This window comes from Rhinolophus sinicus, chromosome 1 (assembly GCF_057876585.1).
Source record: "Rhinolophus sinicus isolate RSI-liver-muscle chromosome 1, RSI-T2T, whole genome shotgun sequence".
In the NCBI taxonomy this organism is placed as follows: domain Eukaryota; kingdom Metazoa; phylum Chordata; class Mammalia; order Chiroptera; family Rhinolophidae; genus Rhinolophus; species Rhinolophus sinicus.
This window is the reverse complement of record NC_142501.1, coordinates 165,221,019-165,236,570: the sequence shown is the minus strand read 5'-3', so window position 1 is coordinate 165,236,570 and position 15,552 is coordinate 165,221,019. Positions and strand designations below refer to the sequence as shown.

General features: G+C 34.7%; 1 protein-coding gene across 20 annotated transcripts in view; it reads left to right on the top strand.

Moving 5' to 3' along the window:
• The first annotated feature begins 783 nt into the window (after positions 1-783).
• SEC31A (SEC31 homolog A, COPII component) overlaps positions 784-15,552 on the top strand; it is a 63,945-nt gene continuing 49,176 nt past the window's right edge. For 15 of the 20 annotated variants that reach the window (XM_074324226.2, XM_074324210.2, XM_074324197.2 and 12 more), the window contains exons 1-4: positions 784-941; positions 11,854-11,936; positions 12,621-12,744; positions 14,341-14,539. In XM_074324226.2, the coding sequence (XP_074180327.1) occupies positions 11,858-11,936; positions 12,621-12,744; positions 14,341-14,539 (402 nt within the window). In that variant the 5' untranslated portion in view covers positions 784-941; positions 11,854-11,857. The other 5 variants (XM_074324173.2, XM_019731335.3, XM_074324213.2 and 2 more) reach the window with 4 other exon arrangements.

Here is a 15,552-nt window from a genome sequence, read left to right as displayed (position 1 = left end):
TCTTTGAGTTTTGGGAAAGTTGTTCTAATTAACCTTTTTTTTCTTACCAGTGCACACTTCCAGGTCGTAGGGAGTTCAGTGTTTTCTGTTGGCTCAAATGGCCCCACTTTTAAGTCCGGGGTTATTATTGGCACCTATCTAGGTAAACTAGTCCTTGCAGTTATTAAAAATGGAAGGCTTTTTAGAACACTGGAAATTAGCTATTGTAGCCTAAGTTATGCACATGATATGGTCTATTTCAATCCCACAGAAATAAACTTGCATTTTAAGTTGCACCACAAGCATAAGACACTAAACGGGTGTTGGAGAGTGCAATGAGAGTACAAAACTGTGCCTACTCTAGTTTAAAACCAAACTTAAATAGGGTTTGGTTTTAAAGAAGTTCTTAAAACAATATTGTAGAACCAAGTAATTTTAAGAACCAAGTCACAAATTACTGTTATTGCAGTAAGTCCCTCGCAGCCCTATTTTCACGTGGTTTGTCCGGCATTGGCAGTGTCCCGGGGGCTACTGACGTCTGAGGACTAGTGCTACGTGGCGTTCCTGCGAGCCACAGCCGTTCTTCGGCCGGACAGCTGCACCCAGCAGGACTTTTTCGCGTAGTCGTGGACACTGCACCGATGCCCTACGCGCCGCCCCTCAGAGCTGGTCCCTAACTTCACAAACGCTGGGGACGCCGGAGTTTAGCGCCCCGCCAGCCGCCCCAGGCTCCGCCCCGGACTGCCACCACTCCCGGAAGTGCCGCGGAGGGTCGCAAGCTGGATGGGCGGGGCGAAGCATCGCTCCCGGAAGCTGGCTGGTCGGCTGGGCGGGCCTGCGGCTGCCACGTTGAAGCGGAACGTGGAGGTGGCCCTGGACCGGGAGGAGGGGCGGCGGCGAATGCTGGAAGACTGACGGACGCCGGGCTAACGCAGGAACCGGTCGCCGACGGTCTCCGCCAGGTGTGTCCACCCTTTTCCCTCCTGTCTTCTTCGCCGGCGCGCAGGCCTTGAGATAGAGCACGGGCCAAAACTGTGACCCCAGCCTCGGTCTCCGCTGGTCCCCGTCTGCCTGCGGCCCGGTCTCCGGTAGCGGCGCGCCCCTGCTCTTGGTTTTGGGCCCAGCGGGACAACGCCTGGCGTCACGACTGCATTGGGGACCGCGCCGGTTCACTTCCGCCGTCGTTTCCACTGCTGAGCAGGACAGGGTGTCTTGCCAGGGTCGGTAACTGGGGTCTGAGGTTACGAGACCTTCACATCTTGTGCACAAAGAGGTGCCCCGTCCCCAAGGGCGAGGGAAGGAAACAAACCTCAGGATTACTTTGGCTGACTCTAGTTGGGTTAGGATTTTTGTATTTTAACTGTTGCCAGATTGAAAGGTTCGTAGGTTTTAACTGAAGGCTACTATCATTTAACCAGGATTGGATTATTTTAAAGACAGTTGTCGCCAATCGTAGCCTATACCTGGAAGGAAGTCTCATTAAGTGTTGTGTTTTTGCTAATTATAAGATGAATTATGGGGCAGGTGTAAAATAAAAGATTGCCTGGGCTTGTGGGCATTATAAACTTTTCTGTTTGCTCAAGAAACTTACTTTGCATCGCTCTCTGAAATTGCAGTGATGGTCTGTGGTAAAATTTTTCCTCCTAAACTGCCTTGTCTAAGTTTAGAAAACTGAAGTTTGATTGTCTTTGTTGGCAACTGTAATTGTGTTTAATCGATAATTAGAGCCTCATCCTTGTATCATGATATCGTACGTTTTCTGTACATACTAGTTCTAGAGTTGGTTAAACTTTACTCACCCTTTATTAGTAGTTCTTCTGTGCTACGTTGTCTCTTAATTACAGCTCTGGGAAAGGTTTGTAGACTATAAACAACGTGAGATTTGGAATGGATTTAGAATTATACTGCTTAATTTTATAGAAGCAGGGTCTTTTCTGAAACTAATAACCTAAAAATAGAAAGGAATTTGTAAGCTGTAAAGAGCATTGATTCTTAACCTTTTGGGTTTCCACTCCTTTTTGAAGATCTGATGAAAGCACTGGATCATCTTCCTAGAAAAATGCATATATAGGGTTTTCTATATAATTTATGAGGTTTACCAACCCTAAGTTAAAAACTCTTATAAGGTGATGCCATTAAATTTATTTTTACATTGTTTTTAGAAATGTTGTCATTCTTAGGTTAATTTCAGCTCAGAAAGTTTTATTTATTAGGTTCCAGATAAGTATGACACCATTTAGCCCAGTAACCAGTGTACAGTTGCTTCTTTGATTTGGTTTTGGTTTAGTGAGATGAGCCTAGAACATTGATGACACTAAATAAATCCTGTAGAACAAATGTGCCCATCTATTATGAGATACTTGGTACACACAAGATGGATTTTTTTTTTTTTTTTTACTAAAGGCAGTGCTAGCTGCCTTTATATTGTATTCCTGGTTCAGGAGTCAAAGTTTCCAATTCTGTTATCGCCTTCACTTTTTACTTTCTGAGGTATGGGTCAGCTCTATATGTAGCGTTGTAAGGTTTGCATTTGTTTAGAGTACTGCTGGGTTTTAGTATTGTTTCACAAAATTATTTAAAAAGTGAGCAGAAAGAAAAAAGTTTCCACTTAACTACACGCGGTTGTTGTGGAGAAAAAAGTTGGAAAAAATAAGAGTTCTAGTCTGGAACATAAATTTTCTTCAGTTAGATGTATTCTTGAGGCTTCACTGGGATAAACATTTTAAATTGTTACTTTTGTAATAGCTCACATTTATGAACATTGATTTACTACCTGCCAGGTACTATTCTCAGCACTCTGTATAATATTAATGCCTCATTTAATTTTCTCAACAACCCTATGGTATCCATGCTTTTATTATATTTAATTTACCAAGTGGGAGTCAAGACACACATTGGTAAAGTTACATGCCTAAGTCACAGGTAGGACATGGGGGAGCTGGGATTTAAACTGAGGCTATTGGCTCTAGACTCTTAACCACTGTGCTAGATATTATCTTGCAGATGGCATATGTGAACAAACCACTGTCCGTACAACTTTCTTTTCATATTTTCAGAATGATTAGGTTCTGTGTAAAATAGCCTTAAATGAAACAAGTCTGCATAGTGTGATTTCTAATCACATATAATACTGAAAAAAAATCACACAAAGCCTTTAAAGCAAGTCTCACTTGGGAAGTACACATGTTTTAATCTAAGCCTTTATATTTTCAAGAATATTAATTACAGCTAATGAACTACCATTTCTAACAGAAGGAAATACATATGCTTCCAGATGAAGCTGTATTTCTAAAGCATTCTTAGTAATTTTGAGAATGATTACAGTAGGTAGATTATGGTTCTCTTGTTTAATTAGATTCAGACCACGTAATGTAGTTACAGGCCATTGTTGTAGTATAGTGTTTTTTTATCCCCCTTAACGGATTATATTGAAGCCTTGTGTTCAGTTCAGGTTAATAAATGGAACTGCTTCTGGGGGAAGTACTAAGACAAAAAATAGACTTTTATAAATGCTTTGAATTCCCACTTAACTATTTTATGTTCTTGTGAGTTTATCTCTTTCTCTTTCAGTAAATGTTACACATTAACTAAATATTCATGAATTAGGTAGCCCTTGTACCTTTGCTCTTAGAGATACTGTAATTCTATTCAGTTTGGTTTAAATATATATATAGATACACATATATATGTATGTGTATCTATATATATATATATATATATATATATATATATATATATATAAATAGCTACTTTGTTTTCACTTTTAGAAATTATTCTTAAAGCATTTTATAAAACCTTTTTTCTCCCAAAAGTACTTTCACTCTTTTTTTTTTTTTTTTTTTTTTTTTTTTTTTTTAAGGAGGGTACAGCTTACAGTGGCCCATGAGGGGATCGAACCTGCAACCTTGCTGTTATTAGCACCACGCTCTAACCAACTGAGCTAACTGGCCACCCCTCCCCTATTTTTTAAATAAGATCTTTTAAACAGTTAAGAATTTAAAAATTAAATGTTTACCTGAAAATGGCCTTTCTAGCTCATCAATTTGAATTCCCCTAAATATAAATATTCAGAATCAATCAAACAAAATTTTTGTGTACCTCACCCTGTGCTAAGCAATTGTGTGTCTGAAAAGAGTAAAAGTTTAAAAACTTGATTGAAAAAAGACATTATTTGTCTAGTTTGTGAGACAAGATGACATATAAAACTATTGGTAAAAAGGCAGTGGGAAAATATGTAAACAATTTGTACTATAGAATGTTATAAAGTTTTGTTAAGATTAAATAAGACTTTATTATAAAATATGTAAAGTGTGGTGCAGACAGATAGAAACGGTTAAGAGTTTATTTATTATAAGTCAGTGTGGATTGGATCATTAGGGCAGTTTTCATGAAGGAGCTGGGACTTGAACTTGATAATTGGCTGAGAGGAAGAAAAGGGCATTTTATATAAAGAAAATAGGCTTCTTTTTCACTTCTTAGACAGTGGGGAATATATTTTTTTTTTTTTCAGAATAATCTTAGGAAACTAGATGTGTAGTTTTCTTGATTAATCTCATGATAGTAATAATTTTAAAAAGTAGTTAGCATATTAAAACACTTACTAACCTATGTGCTGGGTACTGTTTGGCCCCCTATAAAATACATTATCTCATTTAAACCTCACAGTATCCCATGAGGTAGTCACACTTATCCCCATTTTACAAATATAGAAACGGGGGCTCAGATAGGTTAAATAATGTGTCCAAATTATCATAAGTAACAGCCGATATTCAAATCAAGTATTGAATTTAGAGGCCCTGCTTTTAATCACATCAGTCATTCAATCTCCTAATCCACTTTTGCTTAACCTAGCATAGTTTCTAAAACATATTTCTTATTCTCTTAATCTTATAATGAATCACAGTTGCTTTGTCATTAATTATTTCTTCTAAATGTTAGTATTTCTTCTATGATTAAAATTGAATATCTGAACTTGTTGAAATAACAAAAGTTTGGACTCTGGAGCTAAACTTCTGAGTTCAAATCTTGGCTCTGCCTCTTGCTAGTATGTACAAATTATTTAATCTTTCTGCGCCTTAATTTTATCTTCAGTAAAATGTTCTTTAAGTATAAACATTTTGAACCTGTGTGTCTCAGGGTATATTGTTACTCTAAGGTTCTCTTAAGGAAACTAATAGAAGATGAACTTTATCCTTTAGAGATAAGTAAGAAAACTGGCAAAAGTACTGTCGATTATATTTAACTATAGACCTGAGACTAAAAAGTGGGAATAAAGAAGAATAAAATGTACATGTTAAAAGTATGACAATGTAGGAATTAGTTTTAAAACTTTAAAAAATTAAGAAAACTGGGAAGTAGGAAGAAAATTGGAGGTAGAATGAGTTTGTGGATTGCCTCATCTATAATGGCTGGAAGTCAAAGGACATCATTTAAAGCTGACAAATCAGTTAGTAGAAGTATAGGCATACTTAACAGTACAAAGGTAAACACTGAGAAAGATAATTCCTGTGACTATAACTAGTGCAAGAGGAGCAGTAACATTCTACAACCTAATTTCTTTAGTGCTCATACTTAACTGTGTAAAGAAATAGAAAGTTAATGGTATTAAACAAATTATTTAAAATTATGGTCATAAAGATACAAGCAGAAACACATATTAGAAAAAAATACAAATTATCCTAATTATCAGAAAAACTATAAAGACACAAACAGAAAATAGACAACAGTGAAAATATTTTTTAATTATAAAACCAAACAGCAAAGTAAGGTAAACTAACAGCAACTATTTGTCATATCAGTAAATTTTATTTTATTTTTGTTTGTTTTCTCTTTTCATATCGATAAATTTTAAATGACCGTATTAGTGAGTCTATTGAAAAGATTTTCATATTGGATTACCAAGCAAAGTCTGATTTTTGTTTGCTGTATTCAAGGTAGCCTGTGAAAACTAAATAGTTCAAAAGTTGAAAAGGGCAAAAGTATACACATAAAAACAAATAAAAAGAAAACTACCGTGTTTCCCCAAAAATAATAGCTAGCTGGACAATCGGCTCTAATGCGTTTTTTGGAGCAAAAATTAATATAAGACCCAGTCTTATTATATTATACTGTATTATATTATTATTATACCGGGTCTTACTGTAAAATAAGACCAGGTCTTATATTTTTTGCTCCAAAAGATGCATTAGACCTGATTTGCCAACTAGGTCTTATTTTTGGGGAAACATGATAGGCTGTTGATCGTTCTATGAGACAAAGGAGAATTCAGGCCCAAAGGCATTATTTAAGACTAAGAAAAATTTTTCGTAAAGCTAAAAGGTGTATTTTACAGTGAACATTTAATATTATGAATATCTGTCTACCAAATAATTATGTATTAAATAACAAAGTAACTTTCATAAAGCAAGTTTCAGGTGATACCAGGAGAAATAAACACATATACATTAGTGGTAGACTTATAACTTCCTGTTCCTGGTCAAAACAGATCAAATGGGAAAAAAAAAACAGGGATATGGAAGACCTACTAAAATAGGTAACAGAATAGATTTGCTTAATGTATATTGAACTCAACCCTGAAAACAGAGTACCTCTTTGTTTAAGTCTCATGGAACATTCACAGAAACACCTATGTATATATGCCTCAAAAAAAACTTAAATAAATTTCATAAAGGAGAAATAGTATAGGAAAATCACAATGCAGTAAAAATAAAGGCTCCTCCACTTGGATATTAAATTCAACAATTCTTGAATCAATGGAGAATACAAATGGAGATTGTATAATGTATAGATGACCATAGTAATGAAAACACTAGGAAATTATAACTTACCAAAAATTACCTTGAATAAAGAAAATTCAAATAGATCAATTTCCATAGAAGAAACGGGGAAAATTACTTAAGGACCCCCAAAAGTATAAGAACATAGAAAAACAAGGAAAACTCCCACACTTTTTGTGAAACAAGTAAAACATTGATATCAAAATCTGACGCACAAAAGAAGAAAACACAAAAGATATAAAAAAACTCATATAAGTCAACACCAAAAAAACAAACCATTCAATTGAAAAATGGGCAGACGACCTGAATAGACATTTCTCCAAAGAGGACATAAAGATGGCCAACAGACATATGAAAAGATGGTCAATGTCACTAATCATCAGAGAAATGCAAATTAAAACCACAATGAGATATCACCTCACACCTTCAGAATGGCTATCATCAAGAAATGAACAAACAACAAATGTTGGTGAGGATGTGGAGAAGAGGGAACCCTCCTGAACTGTTGGTGGGAATGCAAATTGGTGCGGCCACTGTGGAAAACAGTATGGAGGTTCCTCAAAAAATTAAAAATAGAGCTATCTTATGACCCAGCAATTCCACTCCTGGGTATTTATCCAAAGAAATCCAAAAACACTAATTTGAAAAGATACGTGCACCTCTATGTTTACTGCAGCATTAGTCACAATAGCGAAGATACGGAAACAATTGAAATGCCCATCAATAGACACTTGGATAAAGAAATTGTGGTACATTTATACAATAGAATATTCCTGTGCCAAAAAAGGAATGTAATCTTACCATTTGCAACAACATGGATGGACCTAGAGGGTATTATGCTAAGTGAAATAAGTCAGAGTGAGAAAGACAACCATAAGATCTTACTTATATGTGGAATCTAAATAACAGAATAAATGAACAAACAAAAACAGACTCATAGATACAGAGAACAAACTGATGGTTGCTGGATGGGAGTGGGGTTGGAGGGCTGGGTGAGGAAGGTGAAAGGATTAGGAAGTACAAATTGGTAATACAAAATAGTAATGGGAATGGGAAGTACATACAGTATGGGGAATATAGTCAATATTGTAAAAACTATAGTGTCAGATGGGTACTAAACTTATCAGATGGATTACTTCTGATATGGATTACTTCATAAATTATATAAATGCCTAACTACTATGCTGTACATCTGAAACTAATATAAAGTAATATAAATGTCAACTATAATTTTAAAAAACTATATATATATATTACAATATCATTGACTACATTCCCTATGCTGTACTTTACATCCCTTGACCGTGGATAGCTATGTCCAGTGTCAGATGGGTAGTAGACTTGTTGGGGTTATCACTTTTTGAGGGGTGTGAGTGTCTAATTACTGTGTTGTTTTGTGCACCTGAAACTAATAGAAAAAAAGCACACAAAAGAATAAATTTCAGTATGACCGTAGAAGCAAAACTCTTAAATAAATAGAATCTAGCAGCCCATTATAATAATATACCATGATCAAGAGAGGTTTATTCAGAATATGGGAAGATGGTTCATAATTAGTATAATTTGTTTTTATTGATAGGCCTAAGGTGAAAAATCATATGATCATCTCCAATTACCTAATGAAAAGCACTTGACAGAATTCAACACGCAATCTTTATAAATAGCAGTCAATAAAACAGTAATCAATGGCTATTTCTTCACATTGTATACACATATTTATATGTATGTATGTATATCTCAAATCCCCAAATCATGCTCAGTGGTGATACAGTATTCTTTTTCACTAAAGAAAGAAACAAGACAAGACATCATTGCTATCACTACTTTTTAATATGGTATTACAAATACTAGCCAACTCAGGCAAGAAAAAGAAATTTAGAGGTATAACACTTTGAAACAAAGAGGTGAGGTAACTGTTACTATAGACACATGATATGGGTGTATATATGGAAAACCCAACAGATTCTACTGAAAAACTACTCCAAAAAGAGAATTCAATAAGAGAACAGAATACAAAATTAATATTAAGAAATCATTTGCCTTCCTACAACAATAACAAGAAGATAGGCAATATATGAGAAGGAAAAAAAGCCACATTTACGAACAATCCAAAAGACAAGATATTTAGGAATACGCAAGCCCACTATGTCAAAAATTTTTTTTAAATACTGAAAGATAGAAAAAGACAAAAGACACCATGTTCTCAATAGGAAGATTCAACATTGTGTTAATTCTCCGTATGCAGATTCAATAAAAATACATTGATACATTTGATGCAGATTCAATAAAAATACATTGCCTTTTTTCTGCAATTGATAAAAACTATTCTAAAGTTTACGTAGTAAAATACACAGTAGTAAGACGGAAAACAAGGTAAGGGTTAAAGCAGTAGATAGAGGTTATTGGAATCATACTCATATAAAGTCTCAGTATTTAAAACAGTGGAGTGCTTAGCATGCAAGTAAACAAATGGACATAAAGGAATGGAAATCCAGAAATAAACCTAAGTATATATAGGAATGTAAACCGTAAGCTACATCCAATATCTACAGGAATATAAACCTAAATAGTAAATCTAGAATTAAACCTAAATACAGGAATTTAGTACACGATAAATGTGATATCTGAAATTAGTAGGAAAAAAACTTTTCAATAAATGGCTTTGGAGCAATAAGGGAAAAAAACACTTTGAATATACATTGTATACCAGGATATAGTCCATGTAAGTCAAAATTTAAATGTAAAGAATAAGCCATAGTTTTTACTCTAGTATTTATTCAGTAGCTAATACATATAGGTCAGAGTAAGCACAGTATGTTATGTTGATGTGTAAAACATAGTTTTGCATGTTACTGGAAAGATATTTAACAACACATTTTTTTCTAATTTCTATTTATTGTCACTTAATTTCTGGCTACTAATGATACACATAATACAGTGTTATCCAGGGTTATTGTGCTTATTTCTAGTTGATGATGAAGTGGCTGAAAACTTCCAGCTTTTTCTTGATGTTTTATTATATTCCTGGTAATACTTTTGGTCCTTCATTAATAATTCATTTAGTATTCATTGTGATAATACTGATCATAATAAATTTATTTCAAATTCATATAGATGTCATATTTCACTGCTATAGGATTTTCATTGTAATTTGGAACTAATTAACATACCATTAAAGTGTTACCCACATTTTTCATTTTAAATATAAAAAAAGGAGTAAGCCATAAATGAATTTGTTAGAAGAAAAATATAGGTGAATTTCTTCATAATCTTGGCATGCAGAAGGCCTTTCTAACAAATCAAAATTTAGAAAACATTTTTAAAAATGTTTTCTAAATTTTGATTAGATAGTAAAAATTAAAAAGTGATAATTTTGACTGTAAAAAAATAAAAATTATGGTACATCCATACAATGGATTATTTTTCAGTGCTAAAAAGAAAGAACCTATCAAATCACAAAAGACATGGAGGAATCTTAAATGCCTATTGCTAAGTGAAAGAAGCCAATTTGGAAAGGTTACATATGGTATGATTATAACTGACATTTTGGAAAAGGCAAAACTATAGAGACAGTAAAAAACCAGTGGTTGCCGGGAGGAAAGGAGAAAAGACAGAGGAAGAGAGGAATGAATAAGTAGGCGGAGCATAGAGAATTTTTAGGATGGAAACTTCTGAATGATACTGAAACTTCTGGTGGATACGTGTCATCATTATACATTTGTCAAAACCCATAGAATATACAACACAGAGTGAACCCCAATGTAAAATATGGATTTTGGAGGATAATGATGTGTCAGTGTTGATTCATCAGTCGTAACAAATATACCACTGTGGTGCGGGATTTTGATGGTAGGAGAGGCTGTGTTTGGAGGGGAAGTATGTGGGAATTTTATATACTTTTCACTCAGTTGTTCTGTGAACGTAAAACTATTCTAATAAATAAAATCTATTTTTTATAAAAACAAAAATCTTGTGAAAGGTACAAATATATATATAAGCAAAATTAAAAGATAGTCTGATGACCTAATAGAGAAATAGACAATTGATGTGGACAAAAATAGAAAAGGTGACAGAAGGAAATATGGAAGATTCAAAACCATATACGAAAGATGCTCAACATTTATATTATGTGAAATGCAAAGTATAACTATACAGAGCTAACATTTTTCACTTATCAATCATGTTGGTAAAATATCTTTAAGTTTTAGCAAAAAAACCCTTATTCTGGTAAGGCTATAGGGCAGCAGCTACTCATATATTGCTCTTGGAAATGTGAAAAGGTACAGTTGACATGAAGGGCAACGTGGCAATATCCATCAAAGTTAAAATTGCATTTGACCTTTAACCCAGCATTTTTGCCTCTGTAAAATTTATAGCTGTCCTTGCCCCTGAATTAAAGAATATGTACATATGGCCGTTTATTTCAGCATTGTTTGCAAAAGTAGCAAAAGATTAAACAACTCAGATGTTTCATAGTAGCAGACCAAGTAATTAAATTATGGAATGTCTTATAGTGGAATATTGTGCCATGTGAATACATTTATGTAAAATAACAAAGATTTTTTAAAAAGCTATAGCACAGTACTTCCTGAATTTTTCTACTCAAAGTAACTTTAACAGAAAGAATATATAAACTAGTGGTATGGGGGATTGTAGCTCGAAGTGACCAGTTTTTAAAAAATTCTGCTTTATATTTAAAAATCTGTGTGCTTACTATGTTCTTATTAGTTGTCTGTGTAATTTAAAACTAATTTTAAAAACTCTTATCATTGAGTGATCCTGCTGCAGGAAAATGCACCTTGTTGCTTATGTGCTTTCTCTTACCCCCATACACCGCCAGCCATCCTTGTCTGAGAAGGATGAAGGATATAGTGTAGCAGATTTTTTTCCAGACTGATTTTTCAGGACTATCATCTGTAAACAATTAAAATAGCCCTATATTTGTCTCAAAATAATTTACTAAGTTTCTCTTTCTAAGATTGAACATTCCCAGCACGTGATACCTAATTTAATTTATTGGCATTCAAACATTACTAATGATATAGTGGTTTGTCCAGTATATTTATGTTACATGTTCAGTGTATTTCTATCTCTTTAGCAGGATGAAGTTAAAGGAAATAGATCGTACAGCCATGCAGGCATGGAGCCCTGCCCAGAATCATCCCATTTACCTAGCTACAGGTAAGTTCAACAGACAGAAAATAGTATGAGTCACCAAATTTCTTGTCTTCCACATCTGACTTTATTTATACCTGTTCTTTAAGATTCTGTTTAAGCTTCATTTCTAGACAGCCTCTCCTTCCCAAATGAGATACCTCCCTCCTTCCTGTCATCTGAGTTCAGTGACCTTCCTCTGTGTTCCTGTGGCACCTTGTACATTATAGCATTAATCATGATACATTATATTTATAGTATCTTCCCCATTTCATAAATTTTATCTTTATTCCTCCAGTATTAAGCACAATAGGTAATGTAAAAAATAGTTAATAAATATCAATTTGAATGAACAGTTTTGATGCTAACATCTTTATATAGGAAGAGTTGGAATTTATGTAATTTGTGACTATAAGCAGATATAGTAAATCATGGGACTGTCTTTACAAATGGCTTTTAAAATATCTATAGGCTTAAAAAATTATCTGTACTACACACTCTTAACAAATATCATCTCTGAGCCCTATGTTAGGATCTCATGGCCGTAGTAATTTAAGCATCTGTCCAAAGGCATATGTGCTGAGATTTCAGCCACTAGTGTAGCACTCAGGAGTGAGATACTGAAAAACTTGCATTTAATTTCTGTTTTGTATGGTTTTCTCTGAGTCTTTTATTTTGCATGCATAGTTACTGTAAATGTATTTTCTATAGGAACATCTGCTCAACAATTGGATGCAACATTTAGTACCAATGCTTCCCTGGAGATATTTGAATTAGACCTATCTGATCCATCCTTGGATATGAAATCTTGTGCCATCTTCTCTTCTTCTCACAGGTATGAGATTCAAACTTAAATTCTCATAATGATATTTAATTATATGATGTGATTGATGCCTAGTTTGTCTATAAACATGCCATTTTTCGAAACTGCAAGAATACCAGCAATGATATGAAATATTTTGTGAAAAAAATATATGAGTGAATTTCTATGGAAGTAAAGGAGAGTCTGTGTCTAATGATTTTTTTTTTTATTGCTGACTGTGATGTGTAGGATAGGAAGGAAAGGATCTAGTTTCTACTGTTTTTTTCCTTATGATATATGACATAGTAGTATTGCTTTCTTTTATCTCCTTTATCTCACCTGTTTACAAAAAGGTAGGTATAACTAGAAAAAAGTAGTTCAGTGAATATTAAGATGTTAGTAGTGATTATTTTGGAATGATAGGTTATTTTAATTTTTTTCCTTGTACTTATCTACGAGGGTACCAAAAAAATGAATACACATTTTAAGAAAGGAAAACTGTATTAAAATTGTAATACTCAGTATATACCAGTAACAGAAAATGAATACAAGTCACGTTTGACTTCTGCAATTACAAGAGGTGCTCGGAGTGATTACCATCAGCGTCCAAACACTCCTGTTTATGGCAAACTACTTACTGCTTGAGCAACATTGACCAAAGTGTCTACTTGTATACATTTTTTTGGCTTTTTTGGCACCCCCAGTATATGTGAAAATGTAGTTCACAGAGAAGTTTATTCACATGATTTCTGATACAGTAGGTATTTGGATCACCTTTCCAAGTACTTACTCCTTGTTAAAATGCAGAGAAAGTACACTTTCATTTGAGTAGAAAAATTGCTTTATTGTCTCAATAGCTTGGCAGATTTTGGTGAAGAGATTGTACCTTAGCTAACAGAATCATGGAGTCTTAACGGGACCTCTCATATTCTTCAGAGACCTCCCACTGTGATGGGAGCCCCCAATGCTTTTTGTCTAGCACTTTTTCTTCTCACCACCAGCTCAGTTGTCTCATCGTATACCCCTCTGCCACCATCATATTTTATCTCCATGCCAAACCATAATCTTTTATTCTTCACCAGTAGGGTACTTGTCATAATAGACATAACTTTGATGTCACTTTTCTACTATCAGAATACATTATTTTTCTTTAAAAATTTCAGATGATTCCCTTAACACCTTACTGTTTAACAGATCACTTGTTGGTGAGTACCTCTGTGGTCAAATAGAATCAAGGCAAATGGTTGATTAGCTCTATTTTTCAGATGAACCAAAAGCAACTTGGAAAACTTAAGTAACTTGCCCAGGGTCTTATAGTTTCTAAATGGTAAAATCATTTGTAAGCCCATATCTTTTGACACACAAATTAAGTATACGTTTTCATACTATATTACCTCTACGAAAGAGTTTTATTACTCTTTAAGATTATAAAATCAAATATTCACATATGAATATAAATTAAAACTAAGATGCCATTTCACCAAGTCATGCATAGTTACCAGGAATAGAGGAGAAGCAGTGTTTCTGGAGTATTTATGAAGACATAAAGAATTAAATATATAATTTCAGATTCTTTTCTACATTTATTTGACTTCAAAAATGAGTTATTTTACTCATTTTCTCTTAAAGGTACCACAAGTTGATTTGGGGGCCTCATAAGATGGATTCCAAAGGAAATGTCTCTGGAGTTCTGATTGCTGGTGGTGAAAATGGAAATATTATTCTTTATGATCCTTCTAAAATTATAGCTGGAGACAAGGAAGTTGTGATTGCCCAGAATGACAAACATACTGGCCCAGTGAGAGCCTTGGATGTGAACATTTTCCAGGTTAGACTTTTGATATTTATTCATAATTCTTGAGATATGTGCTGTTACTTGAAATAAATATATGAATCTATTATGCCTCGGTCTTGGAATCAAAAGCCAAAAATGTGTGCCGGTGCAGGTTGATGAGTAAGGCTATTTGAAGAGTGGAGGATTCAGAGTTGGGTTCAGGGTACTAACTCCATGAAGGGAATACTAACTTTATGGAGGGGATCCGATTCGACTGATGGGTTTAATTCGGAGAAGTTTGGAGGTGTCGTACCATCTGATTGGACATTTTTTTAAACATTAGGGCCTCCAAAGTTTGGAAACCTTGCCTTTTAAAACTTTTTGCTAGTTCAGCATTAGGTTGGTGCTGTGGTGTCTGGGTTAATCTACTGATTTAGAAATTGAGAAATTTAGTCTTTATGTTGGAGATTACTCTATCAAATATTTAGAAGTATACACAAATATGGTGTGAATTTAATTAATAGACAATTAAAGAGTCTACTGTTGCCATCATAAACATTACTGAATATTAGTTATAAATGTGTAGGTTAATAAAGATCTTGCATTAATAGGATATTAGAGTATAACAACTAATAAATGAATGTTGTCTTTTTTTTTTTCCCCTTCTTCTACTCCCCCCCCAACTCCAGTTCAAGCCATTGTTTCTCAGTCTAGTCATGTAGGACACAGCTCCCTGGCCCATGCTGGTATTATGAGCCTTGCGCTGCCCCAGCCGAGGCAGTCGGTCAGCTGCTCACAGCAGCTCACTGCAGCTCTCGCCGGCTGCCGGCTGCTCATGATGGCTGCTGGCCACTGGCCGATCCTGGCAGCACATGGTAGCCCATGGCAGCATACAGCAGTCCACGTCAGCACACAGCAACCCATGGCAGCCCACAGCAACTCATGCCGACCTCTGGCTGCTCACGGCAGCCCAGCTCCAGGGAGAGCTGTTACTCACAATCTTAGCTGTAGAGGGCGCAGCTCACTGGCCCATGTGGGAATAGAACCAGTGATCTCGGCATTAGGAG